At 35.0% G+C, this 14587-nt stretch overlaps 2 protein-coding genes across 10 annotated transcripts in view; one reads left to right on the plus strand and one right to left on the minus strand.

Annotated features, from left to right (window-relative positions):
* ARHGAP6 (Rho GTPase activating protein 6) overlaps window positions 1-14587 on the plus strand; it is a 296071-nt gene that overhangs the window by 208150 nt on the left and 73334 nt on the right. The gene's annotated exons all lie outside the window — the stretch shown is intronic.
* AMELX (amelogenin X-linked) overlaps window positions 1-14587 on the minus strand; it is a 29501-nt gene that overhangs the window by 9785 nt on the left and 5129 nt on the right. Inside the window, exons 2-4 of one of the 2 annotated variants that reach the window (XM_058184516.1) lie at window positions 12312-12714; window positions 1490-1746; window positions 76-146 (exon numbers count right to left, since the gene is read on the minus strand). In XM_058184516.1, the coding sequence (XP_058040499.1) occupies window positions 76-146; window positions 1490-1520 (102 nt within the window). In that variant the 5' untranslated portion in view covers window positions 1521-1746; window positions 12312-12714. Of the gene's footprint in view, window positions 1-75; window positions 147-1489; window positions 2362-12311; window positions 12715-14587 lie in introns of those variants that run through there. The other variant, XM_058184515.1, reaches the window with a different exon arrangement.

Genomic DNA, 14587 nt, shown 5'->3' on the forward strand with positions numbered 1-14587 from the left:
GTTATTTCATGCATTTTCACTTGTCATGAACTGTTAATTCAATACTTTGAGTTTACAATATTTAATAAAACTTACTGGGATTGCAAATGCAGTACTTAAGAGGCACATAACCAAAGTCCAGCTCTCCATCTTTCTCATGAAAAATCCTACAGCATAAAAAGAAATATTTTTGTCTTATGATAACATGAAGCCTAAAATATATATTTTTATATTTCCTCGATGTAGTGTTAAAACTATTAATTTTTAAGGGTAAAGGAGAATATTGTATCTCTGTAGAATAATAATGGCTGTAGTTATAACAGGAAAAATATCCCCTTTCCATTGAAACTAATGAACTTTCAAGTGCTTAGTTTGTTAGGTTCACAGAAAATGATAGTGGTTGTTTTCTGAAGTTGTATCTTGGCATGAATACACAGTATGTTTCCTTAGTTTTAAGACAAAACCAACACATTCTCAGATTATTTTATATACTGAAGACTATTTCTAATATATTTCACATCCTGAAAATTCAAAAGATTTTTTCTGAATTCAATTCTGTTTCTATTTCTGACAAAATTTGCTTAGGACATATAAACCAATCCATCATTTTGTCACTACTAACTTTAAAGTGCTTGTGTTGAATAAACAGAATGAAGATTTCCATGACATCCAATAAGATAATATATTAGGGTGATCTGCCTGCCTTTGAACGTGACTGTGGAATATCTATATACATGTTCTATAAGTTAAAGTATAAAATGTAAATTATCTGTAGTTTCTTGTGAATTCATGAACCCACAAAATATATTGTATATAAATTTAACATTAGAAAACTTGTTGATAATGCTACTTTGAACTAAAGCCTGCTTGATCATTGAAAGGAATAAAGAAAATATGTGAAACAAGCAGCACTTAATTAAATGTTAAGGATGAATAAAGAAATGTCAATAACTCAATAACTCAAAAGCAAATTTTGAATACTCCCACAATGTGAATTTAAGTATTATTGAAATTCAGAAACGTATCTTGTTTTAAAAGTTCAAAGCTTTTATTAGATTATTTATTTTAAACATAAAATAAACAATACTGAGATATGTGTTTAGATATAAAAGTACTAGTTGATTCATTTTTGCCATTTCAGAAGAAAAACTGTATTTATATGTCAGTTGTATATGTCTATGTATCTATGTCTTGATTTGACTCCAGTTTTATTCTGTAAATAATGAAAATGAGCAATAACTTGAGAAAATGAATAAGCTTACCTTTGATAATTCTGTTGGATGGTTTGCTTCAGAAGCCTTGGTAGTTCAAGGATTTTTTCTTTGTTTGGCTCATATTTAAACAGTTTTTTCATAGGGAACAACCAATCAGCCTTCACATTTAAATATCAGTTGTATCATATATTTTGAGACATCAAAACGCACATGGAAGTGAGTATTATGGTTAAAGTATGCAGTCTTTCATTATGCATGCATAGATTAAGACATATTATTTTGTTTCTTCAAATTACCTGGGTTGGCTGAGGTGATGGTTGATTTCATCCTTGCTTTCAATAATGGTTTTTTTCATTATGGTCTTATTTTATAAATAATAAAAATAAAATTTTCTTCAAGTAGAATTTGATTTCCTGGAGACTGCATGGACATATCCATGTTATTTTCATGGCAATATCACAGTAATATTTCTTTGCTTTTTCCAAAATAGATGGTCTCCTGTCCAGAACCAGCCTGACCATAACTAGCTTCCGAGTCAAGGCTAATACTATCTCTGTAAAAAATTATTTTGTAACTGTTGTATAAAATTATCTAAAATAAATTAAAGAATATTTCTTGAAATTAACTCTTGTTCTGCATTATTTTTTTTACACAACACAATTATTATTATGGACATTTAGTGTTTATACACAAATGCACACATATACATATATACATGTTTCAGATCAGCACAATGGGATCATTGTTTTTATAAATTAACTTGAGAGGTCCATTTAACATATAACAAGAAAGATGGAATATTAATTCAATATAAGTAATAAAATGGAAAAAAACAATTCCAGCTCTGTCTTGAATTATTCATAACCCTGAATTCATTTATAGAGTCCAACACGTCTGCTTACTTTCCTAAGCCTATAATTTACTTTCTCCTTTTAAAAAAAATTCTAACACCTATTAGTCCCATGTCTCCAATCTATAATGCACACCATGTATACTTTTATACATCCATATATTTTTTTAAGAATAATTGATACTGAATTTTATAAATAAAGTATATTCAATGAAATTTAGTTTTTCTGTCAAACCATACTTGTAGTTCTTTTTGTATAAATAAATAAGATTTCCATTTGAGGGGGGAGTTATAAGCAAAAGAATACTTAAAATTGAGCAAAATTGATAAACTCTTACAATTATTTTAGATAAAAATAATATTATAGATAACTCAGAAATCAGATTGCATAAAAATTTAGTTGATTAGACTCAAATGGGATTTAAAGTTTGGATTTTTCCAAATAAAGTTTGGATTTATTTAGAGGTATTAATTTTCACATATGATTTTTTTTTGCAGTTTTGCTTATTTTTTCAACTGAATGTATCACCTTCATGGAATACCAACATTTGGTGCTTTTGTCATTTCTTTATGGTTATGCAGCATGCACTGTGCCCTAATTTATATCAATTTCACAGACTTCCCTCATCGAAGTAAAATTCTTACCTCAGAGATTCTAAAGCATATTATGTGCCAGTCAAAAAGGTTTCTGGAGACTTCTGTTAAAAAAAATATGACCCTATCTGTCTGGTAGTTTACAAAACCATTTCTAAAGTTCTGGAGTACCCCTGATTCACATAAGAAGCAAAGACTTGAAATGGAGACAGTTTGGAACAAAATCATTTTAAGAGTATAGCGTAAAATCATTAGGGAGGTAAAGTTAATTCCCCATCCCTTCCCCACAGAAATATCCCAAGGATTTGCTGATCTCACTTGACAAAAATCAGTGTTCATGATTTCACTATGACAAAAGCACATAAGCACATGTAAAACTGGGCTTCACATGAGAATGACAATACTAAGCCATTGCTCACTAAGACATATACTAACTTTTTATCTACATTTGCTAAAAATCACCTGGCTGATTCTGGTATGGGTGTTAAGTCTGATAGAAATCAAACACTGCTTTCAATATGAATTTTATAACAAGCAGGGAGGCTATAGTGTCACCCCAGTGATGGCTAACTTTTCCAGACCGAGTGCCCAAAGCGTGCAAACCCCCAAATTGCAATGTGCACGTGGCCCCTGCACATGCATTCTGCCCCCATGCATGTGCGTGGTCCACTGTATGCGCCGCGCCCCCGTGCATGCGCTCGCAGTCCTGCACGTGCACCCTGTGCATACGCACAGCAAATACCTGAAAACCAGCTGGGCAGCGGGAGGTATGTGTGCATGCGCAGCAGAGCTGATCTGGGGCGACGGCTCACGTGTCATCAGAGAGGGCATTGCATGACATCTCTGGCACGCATACCATAGGTTATCCTTTTGGAATGGTTTGCTTCCTCAGACTTTGATAAAGACCAGCTGCCCAGTGTGCATGCGCACAACCCAAAATAGAGCAGCTGTCAGGTGCACATGCACGAGACAGAACCCAGAAGAGCAGCGGGTGATAGCACGTGAGCCCACAGAGGGCTCTGCGTGCCACCTCTGGCACACGTGCCATAGGTTCACCATCACGGTCCTATGTCAATCAGTGACTCAGAGGAAACTCTTTGGAGGCAAATATAAAAATGGCTTCAGAAAAGCTGAAAGGGTGTGCTTCACAGAATGTGTGTATTACTCAAGATTGATAATATGCACACTACAATGTCTATATGTAGATATATACATATATGTATAAACATACACACATGTAGGATACATACTGTATAGTTGTCTTAAAAGTTTCTGGCCAATGTAAATCATATAGATGTGTTTGCCTAATTACAATAAAGTAAAGAATGCACGTTTGATTATTTTAGGCAGGCATAATTATGAAGTTAGAGTCAGTGCTTAGTTCTATGTTGGCTTTATTTGCAATTTTTAAACAACCTTAGTCATGTTATCTGTTAAATTTATGGTTTTAGGCAGTTGAAAGAGTTTTGTAATTAGATGTCAGGAAAGCTTCCTTGACTAAGCAAATATGATGTAAATAAATAGCATTTAGGGTGAGAGGTGACTATTTAAAGTAAAAAAAATGCCTGTCTAAATTAAGTGACTGCATATAATTAGATTTTTTAAAAAATAATCTTAAATGCTAAGTAAACCTGTACTAGATAAATATTTTGGGGCATATACTCTGGTTCTTCAAGGTAATAAAACAATTTGTGACACTGGACACTGGGATCTGATGAAGGCACTCTCCTAACTTTGGAGTCACAGACCCAGGTGCTCCTACCACCACTGGGACAAATTTGGCCTTTACTTTCTACATCCTCTCTAGTTCCTCCTTCAGACCCTGGGGCTTCTCATACTCCTCCTTCCTGATATTGCTGTCACTTGACATCACTACATCTATCACCACTACTATATATCTATAGATAATCCTTGACTTACCACCACAATTGAACCCAAAATTTCTGTTGATAAGCAAGACAGTTGTTAAGTGAATTTTGACATCATAATGAAAAAACATAAGAATGGCATGAAAATTACCATAGCCTAAGTGACATTTATAAAAACTAAATTTTGATTAAAATGTTTATGAACAGCAAAATAATAGAGTCTGATAGAAGTTAATGATTACTTATTAACAAAACCAATTCATTCAGGGGTAAAATGCTCCCGGTTCAGATCCAATTGCCCGATCCGGTAGTGATGGTGGCGGGTGGTTCAGAAAACCACTGGCAAAAATCCCTGCCCCCCACACTCCCGCCCATGCCCAGCTGAGCTGCATGATCATCAGAGGTTGGTGGTTTTTTTCACTTTTAAAAGCATTTTTCCTTCGGCCGAAAAAATGCTTTTCAAAGTAAAAAAAAAGCCTCTGATGATCGTGCAGCTCAGCTGGGATCGTCAGAACCCTTTAAAAGCATTTTTTTACAACCTCTTTGGCCGAAGAGGCTGTAAAAAAATGCTTTTAAAAGGTTCTGGCGATCAGGCAACTCAGCTGGGATTGCCAGAATCCTTTAAAAGCATTAAAAGGCTCCTCTGACGATCCCAGCTGAGTTGCCTGATCACCAGAGGCTTTTTTTTTCTTTTAAAGGCAAAAAAAATGCTTTTAAAAGAAAAGAAAAGCCTCTGACGATCAGGCAACTCAGCTGGAATCGTCAGAGGAGCCTTTTAAAAGCATTTTTTCTTTGGCCGAAGAGGTTGTAGAAAAAATGCTTTTAAAAGTAAAAAAAAAAGTCACCCATGCCCACCCAGTCACTTTACCTCCACCCCCATCCCCACCAAGCCATGCCCACAGAACCAGTAGTAACAAATTTTACATTTCACCTCTGAATTCATTTCTGTTGAAGCTTAGAGAATTATTAAAAATCCACTATTTAAATTCCTTTTAAGAAATTAAAAATAGCTTCATTGTAATGAATTACATTTTCTTCTCCCTAGTAACTTATTATCAAATGTTACTGTATATCAGAATATATAACATAACAAAATTGTAAAAGAAAGTAATAGAAATTTAAAAAGTGCAGTTGCATGTCATAATATTTTAGAATATTATAATTTCTTAGAAGTGAAAAAAATCAAATTTACTATTAAGTCTATATGAATTTCTTCATCTGTTGATCTCTATTCCAGCTTGTAGATGAAAGCTGAGACATTAGAAGGAAAATGAGACTAAATACACATCCTGTATTTGAAATCTTATACAATGCCTTTGAATAGAACAAAGATAATTGTGTAATGGTTAAAAATAACATAAGATGTGATCATAACTGTGCAGCATGATGATATGGATACATCTTTTTATTTAGTAAGTTTTTAAAATATACCACATATATAATTGAAAGGCAATGGAAATAACCAGGGAGCAAAAACTGAAGATTGGGAATGAATCCACAAATTCAGAAATGGAAAGGAAGGAAATGATAAAAATCACAAATGCTTGGGAGAAGTAATAGTTTTGAGGAGAGACAGATAAGGGCAGTTGTGGTATGTCTTGAAACTAAATGCAAATATTGTTAATCAAACAAGTTCTTGACCTCAACCATTCGTTTAGTGATCATTTGGAATTAAAATTGCACTGAAAAAAGTGACTTATGACTATTTTCAGTCATAAGTCATGTTGCAGTTGAGGAAAGCTTGATTTGCTTAAAGATCACAAGATTTACTGCAGTGACTCGTTTAACAACTGTGGCAAAAAGATCATAAAATGGGGCAAAACTCACTTATTAAGTTAGTAACACAGTTAAGTGAATCGGGCTTCCTCGTTAAGTGAATCTGGCTTCCTCTGGCTTGTCTGAGGGTTACAAAAGTTGATCACATGACCGTGGAATACTGCAACCATCATAAATACATGTCAGTTGCCAACCATCTGAATTTTGATCATGTGACCATGAGGTTGTAACTTGAGGGCTACCTGTATAACTGAAGTTAAGTGTGCTGATCTTCCTTTTAAAATGTCTGAAACTTAAAGATATAAAAACTTAGTTTGTTTCTATCTCTCACTCTTTTTATATCTTGTGTTAATCAAAATCTATATGACTTTTCTACAAATGTATCTTCACAGTTAATAATGTTTGAAGCTAACTCTCCCATTAACATATTTCTTGCTTTTTCCTTTTATATTTTTGTTGGTGGGTACATCTCTCTGATTTTTGAAGCCACACAAACTATTTAACCATTGCTATAAGCCGTAGTGGTGCAATGGTTAGAATGCAGTATTGAAGGCTAGCTCTGCCGACTGCCAGGAGTTCGATCCTGATTGGCTCAAGGTTGACTCAGTATTCCATCCTTCCAAGGTCTGTAAAATGAGGACCCAGATTGTTGGGGGCAATATGCTGACATTTGTAAACTGCTCAAGAGAGAGGTGTAAAGCACTATGGAGCAGTATATAAGTCTAAGTGCTATTGCTATGTCTTGTCTAACAATAAATTCATAAGCTATTGATCCTTTGTAGAAAATAATCATATTGTATTAGGACCTAATGTCTACTTTTCTTTCCTTTTTCTCTGAAAAATTAAGTCAGTGTGGCGATAAAGGGAATCGTTCCAAGATACATCATGTCATTGAAGCAAATGATGAATCAAACTGCATAATATTTAGAACTTTAATGATTAGGGGAGAAATCCAATCTCAAACTTCTTTGTTTTCTCCTTTTAATAAATTCCTTGTCCCTAATCCAGTGCAAATCAAATTGTAACCCTGAAGACAATAAGATTTCCTCTTTTTTCCAAAGTTTAAATCTGAACAAAGATTTGTTTGGTCTTTATATTTGTAGTATGCAGGTATGTCTTTGAACATCACAGTTCCTATTAGTTATCATGGGAATTCAAAGACACATATTTATTTTATTTATTTATAATTTAATTTCTATACCGCCCTTCTCCTGAAGAACTCAGGGCGGTTTACAGCCATATTAAAACCAGAGAATATACAAAATATAAATAACAAATTTAAAACGAATTTAAAAAGAAATATTTACTAGGCCAAAATTATTAGAACGGTCATAGACCGACATAAAACCCTTTAAAATTTTAATTAAAATGCACTTAGGCTAGTCCTGCACGATTAAATAGTAAAGTCTTCAATTCCCGCTTGAAGGTTCGGAGATCGGGGAGTTGGCGTAACCCCGGAGGTAACTCGTTCCAAAGGGCCGGTGCTGCCACAGAGAAGGCTCTCCCCCTGGGGGCCGCCAACCGACATTGTTTGGACGACGGCAATCTGAGCAGGCCCACTCTGTGGGAGCGCACAGGTCGTTGGGAGGCTATCGGTGGCAGAAGGCGGTCTCATAGATAACCCGGTCCTAAGCCATGGAGCTCTTTGACGGTGGTCACTAACACCTTGAATTGCACCCGGAAGGCTACCGGCAGCCAGTGCAGGCCACGCAGGATAGGTATTATATGGGAGCAAGGTGGTGCTCCCTCTATTACCTGCGCAGCCGCATTCTGGACTAGCTAGAGGCTCCTGGTGCTCTTCAAGGGGAGCCCCATGTAGAGAGCATTGGAATAGTCCAGGCGAGAGGTAACGAGGGCATGAGTGACCGCGCGTAAGGAGTCCCGGTCAAGGAAGGGGCGCAACTGGCGGATCAGGCGAACCTGATAAAATGCTCCCCTGGCGACAGCTGTCAGATGTTCTTCTAGGGACAGCCGATCGTCCAGGAGAACGGCCAAGTTGCGCACCCTTCCCCTGGGGGCCAATATTTCACCCCCAACAGTCAGCGAGGGCGTAAGCTGACTGTACCGGGACGCCGGAACCCACAGCCACTCTGTCTTGGAGGGGTTGAGCTGGAGCCTGTTCCTCCCCATCCAGACCCGCACGGCCTCAAGACACCGGACCATCACCTCGACAGCTTCGTTGGGGTGGTTCAGGGTGGAAATGTACAGCTGAGTATCATCAGTGTACAGATGATAATCCACCCCGAAACCACGGATAACCTCACTCAGCGGCTTCATGTAGATGTTGAACAGGAGAGGCGAGAGAACCGATCCCTGAGGCACCCCACAAGTGAGGCACCTAGGAGTCGATCTCTGCCCCCCTGCCAACACCGTCTGCGAGCGGTCAGAGAGATAGGAGGAGAACCACCGATAGATGGTGCCTCCCACACCCAATCCCTTTATGCAATTAAAGCTTAAATTTAAATTTAAATTTCGGCCTTTATTGAATAAGTTTTTAATTGTTATTTTAAGTTTGTATATTTAACTGTTTTAATGTAGGCTATACACCGCCCTGAGTCCTTCTGGAGAAGGGCGGTATAAAAGTTTAAATAATAAATAAATAAATAATAAATAAATAAAGCTGAAAAGGCAATAACAGATTTAAGTGGGTAAAGCCAAGGTAGAATGGGAGCATATAGGAGAATAGGTAGATCAGAACTATTGGGAGTACAGGTAGTTCTTGACTTACAACCATTTACTCATAACGCTATTCAAAGTTACAATGGCATTGAAAAAAGTTACTTATGACCATTTTTCACACTTACAACCATTGCAGCATCCCCGTGCTTATGTAATTCAGATGCTTGGCAGCTGGTTCATATGTATGATAGTTGCAGTGTCCTAGGGTCAAGTGATTCCCCTTTGTGGTTTTCTGACAAGCAAAGTCAATGAATTAGAATAGAAATTTTTTTTTATTGGCCAAGTGTGATTGGACACACAAGGAATTTGTCTTGGTGCATATGTTCTCAGTGTACATAAAAGAAAAGATCATCAAGAATTCTAAGATACAATAGTTAATGACAGTCATAGGGTACAAATAAGCAGTCAGGAACCAATCAATATCAATATAAATCGTAAGAATACAAGCAACAAAGTTACAGTCATATAGTCATAAGTAGAAGGAGATGGGTGATGGGAACAATGAGAAGATTAATAGAAGTGCAGATTTAGTAATAGTTTGACAGTGTTGAGGGAATTATTTGTTTAGCAGAGTGATGGCATTCGGGAAGAAACTGTTTTTGTGTCTAGTTGTTCTGGTGTGCAATGCTCTATAGTGTCATTTTGAGGGTAGGAGTTGAAACAGTTTATGTCCAGGATGTGAGGGGTCTGTAAATATTTTCACAGCCCTCTTTTTGACTCGTGCAGTATACAGGTCCTCAATGGAAGGCAGGTTGGTAGCAATTGTTTTTTCTGCCAGATTCACTTAACAACCATGTTACTAATTTAATGACTGCAATGATTCACTTAACAACTGTGGCAAGGAAGGTTGTAAAATGGAGCCAAATTCATTTAACAACTGTCTTGCTTGGCAACAGAAATTACGTCCATAATAATTTCTTCCTTTTTTGATAGACAGTGAGAAGTCTCTGAGAGCATGGCTGGGTTGGCTTGGCTGACCAGTCTTTTTGGATTTGTATATACTTTTGTTTTTTAGAATACTATTATAGTATAATATTATACTATTATAATATAATTTGAGTTTTATAATATAATACCCCAAAAGCACCTAAGTCATAGATGTACCAAATACTATGGCAACCAAAATGCATACCGGTAGCATTTTCTCTCATGTCTAATCTTGCACAGTATTATTTTATTTTACTAATTATGGTTGGAGACTGAATAAAAATAGAAATGCAATGCTGTGCATAGTACAAAACACCTCAGATTTTTTAGATTGCTAGTCGTAGTGATTTTGCTACACCGTGACCAAGTCCAATACCTTTTGACCACAGTGGTAACCAAACAGATCCTTACTACCTCCCTTGAGATTTTGGGTGAGGTGTCTGCAGGTAAGAATATCTGTAGCAGTCCAATCATGCAGTATGAAAAAGTGAGAATATAAGTGAGGCATACTAAATATAGTAGAAGCGTCAGTGGAATAAAACTTCCTGGGGCCAAGCGTAAAATAGTGGTAAAATAGTGTTTAGAATAATCTTGCTCACTCTTTAATATATAGGGTTTCATGGCATTCTCTCAAGTTCAAAGGACTACTTGAACAGTAGCCAATGGAGCATCTGAAGTACAGACTGAATTTACAAAATGATGAGGCAATCATAATGCACAATATTTTCCAAAATCTAGTGTTAATTTGTAAATCTCTTATTTACCTCATTTACAAAATAGAAATATATCTGAACAATTGTTTTGTTTTGACCATCTGATTTCTATTATTTTTTGAAGCCATTTTCCCCCAAACCATATTATTCTTTATGTACAAGACCCAATTGTGAAGAAAGAAACTAAATGACTGATAGACAAACTATGACTGTTCGATATAGTGTAAAATATATATATATATATATATATATATAAAAGAGTTTTTCCCTGTTCATTCCATTCTATGTTCTTGGTAGAAATATAAAGAGAAAAGTGTAGATTCCAAAGTATGAGTGGTTGCATCCAATTTGATTTTGATTTAGACAACGTTTTACCATAGCTCTCCACACACTAATAACTAGCATGAAATCTCCATAGATTTCTGCCAAAAAATTTCCTACCTTAGTTTAATAAGACTAATTATTGAACCTAATTTATCGATATTTAATATTATAATACAGATGCAGAAAATGGTAGCAAGTAGTTTGATAGTTTTGTTCTAAATGTACTGTAGCATACTATGCAGTAATATCTGGTTTGATAGAGTCAGAAAAATTGTAGAAAACCTAAAAAACAAAGAACTGGCTGTCTTAGACAAGACCAGGAACGTCGGATGTCCTTGCCATTCTTGAAGAGATTTTACCAGATGTGTGCAGCATTCTTTGGAGTGTTCCTAATAAGGAAACCTTGTACAGTTACAGAGCAGTTCTGCATTCGTATAACCATGTGGAAAAAGATTTTATTTGAAAGGAGGGGAGAGATAACCACTCCTTGTATTACTTCAAAAGAATATCTTTGGAATTAGCAGCATTTATAAGCTAACTCTTCTTTTTTCTCATATTTGGAAATATTAAACTGGAAATCCAGTTAAAAAATAATTTCCATCTCTTTTTAACTGTTCCAATCGATGGAGAAACTAAAGTGATTGTTGGAGTTATAGTTTCATCATTTCTAAGTTATCTGATGTACAAGGCTGCAGGAATTTTCTGTGAGTCATAGTGGATTATTCTTCAATGTTAACTTTGTCAAGCTATTGAAGAACTTTGGTGGAAAATTCAGATTTGGTTAATGGGTAAGAAAGTACTTTTTCCAAAGCTTTCATTCTGTTGTTTTATTATTATACTTGAGATTGATTTTTTATTTTGCTTTTAATTTTATAAAAGTATTATAGCCAAATAATATTGTTCTATCCACAATATTTTTCTTGCTTGGTAAGAGAAACAGTTCTACCTACCACTTAAGCAAAGAAGTCAACAAACAGCATATTTTCAAAGATCTTTATTTTTGTGTTTTCATGATCTTACACTGCTAACACTCCAGTGAGGGGCAAAAAGTCCTTCAGTCAGCAGGAGTATTGTGTAATTAAAGTCAATTATATGACTAGACTATACTGGTTTAGTTTAAAGTACTGAAATGTCTGATAAATTTTTGTCATCTTTATAACAGAATCTGTAGACTCTATTATTCTAGTTACTGGTAGCTGCCAGGTGGGGCATGCTAGACGTTTAATTATGTTTAACTGCAGGCAGTGTAGTTCACTGTATGTAGAGTCTTCCTTCACATTTTATAAAGCATTCTAACAACAACAAAAAATATCAATCAGCACTACGTACCAGCTCTGACCTCTACATTTCTAGTAACCTTAGAAATTTTTCATAAAAGCATACTCACCAGTTACCTCTGTGTTTAAATGTTTAAGTTTCATGTTGCCAAAAAATAGAACACTTCCATAGTGTAACATAAAATACCTTTAGCATTTGTATGTAAAGGTCCAAATTGTACTTGAGAATGTGTGCTCCATAAAGCTGTAGAACTTTTGGTGCTGGATAGGATATCTTCCAACTTTGCCTAGATATTGGATTAATACATCATGTGATCATTCTGAACTAAATTTTCATATTTATATTTTTTTTTCAAAGTATGATAATCCTAGATTAATATTTATCTTCTGACTTAAAATCTTGGGAGTATCTTGTAATGCTAGGAATTGTTTCTGTTTTTCGTAACCCTTGGAAATCTTAAGGGCTTTTTTCCTTCTCTTTGTCCAAGATAAATGTACTGTTTAGAACAAAGTCTGAAAAATAAAGGAAAACACTTAAATTATTTGATTTTTGGAAATATGCTCTATGCTAATTGGTTTCTAGAAGATTTCAATTCTGTCTTGGGAAAGAAACAGAAGATGATACCCCAGATTAATATCTTCAGTTTGCTTAATCTTTTAATAAAATGCACTGAACTTTGATTATTTTAGCCAGGATTAAAGTAGCCAAATCTTACATATCCCAAATGCAGTTCAGCAGAAATAGTATTTTCTCTAACGCTTGGCAGATGATGATAAAGCCTGTGTTCATTGTCTGCCCTTTATATTAAACTGTATATATTAACCTGGAATGTACAAAACATAATGACATAATACAGATCCAGCATATTGTGATTTATACATGATGTTATTTCTTAGCTGAGTTAGTTAAATGAAATAGTTGCATGATACATAAGGTAATTAGCATTACATTGTAATTTTCACCTATTGTTATTAAATTCCATTACCAATAGTATGTTTATTACTATAGAATTTATAAATATAATAAACATCAAAATAACATCTTTGCAAAAATAGTAGTTATAAAATAAAAGCCTAAGGAACATTCACCGACCATAAATCAAATGAATGTTTTATCCATGATATAAATATAAACATAAATCTTCTGCAGATTGATCTTTTTTTATTTTTAAGGATTTGGCAATTGGATTTATATTGCATAGTGCTCAGAAAGGCCAGGTTACTGAGGAAAGAAAAAATAGTTAGACAAAGCATTGGGATCCAGGTTTGATTATCTGTTTGTTTTCACAGTTTCATATATCTTTCCATCCCATTCAGTTTTCTCAATCCACAATTAGATTTGCATGTACATGTGCAAACTTCATGTAAAACTATACTGAACTTAATAAACCAGTTCAGTTATAACTTAATATGTTTGATAGAAGTTATGATTACAAAATACAAATAGTAAAAAAATTAAGGGAAAGCCTCCAAATCTCAGAAATAATTTATATGGTCAACAGAATATTTTTTAAACATGGGAAAATGGAGAAATTGTAGAATATGTAAACACTGGTAGAAAGGTAATATGTGGTTTCTTGTTAAGAGTAAGAAATTAAGATAACTGTTAAGAGTGTTTTCTTCCACTTTGTTATGTGAGAGTTGACTGTCAGTAGTTAGAAATGAGTATTTGTATAGAGTGGTGATTTCAGTCAAGTCCCAGAAGAGGATGAAAGATTTACAAATTTGTTTCCAATTATTAGGCCCCTGAGAAAATATTACTCTAGCACACTTCTCCCTTTATCCCAAAGATCACTACTGCAATCTTTTCATCTTTCCAAATAGTTCTTTGCACAATTCTGCTAGTGAATTTTTTCAAATTTATCAATCAAACTCTGCAGAAAGGCAGTGCAAAGGTGGGAAATAAAGAGGAGGCTGAAATTGTTCTCCTGTCTAGCCTGTCAATCAATTTACACACCCAACCTTCCTGTTTTTCTGCAAAATCAGCAATTGAAATAAATGGAAGCATGTTGACTCAGAGGAATTTGGAAAAAATCTTTCTCAGAATAAGGGTGGGAGCGGTGTCTATGAAGGTCAGCATTAGGGGAAAAAAGCAAAACACAGAAGAGGACTAGTTGCACTGGGCTTGGAGAAAGTCCAGCAGCATTAGACAAAGATTGAACATTATTTTGCCAGCTCTCCTTTAGTCCAATATCTGCAATATTCATGGGATGGGATGAGAAGAGAAAATACTCATAAAAATCTACTTTGTATCTTTGTTTGCTTTATTTAGCTGTTTGCCAAAGTGAATCAAATATGTATATTACTGGCCTAAATGCATGGTTAAATATTGCCACGTTCTGTTCCTTAAATACATGTACGCACTTGAGGAAACAATAATGTCCAG

This window comes from Ahaetulla prasina, chromosome 5, assembly GCF_028640845.1.
Source record: "Ahaetulla prasina isolate Xishuangbanna chromosome 5, ASM2864084v1, whole genome shotgun sequence".
In the NCBI taxonomy this organism is placed as follows: Eukaryota; Metazoa; Chordata; class Lepidosauria; order Squamata; family Colubridae; genus Ahaetulla; species Ahaetulla prasina.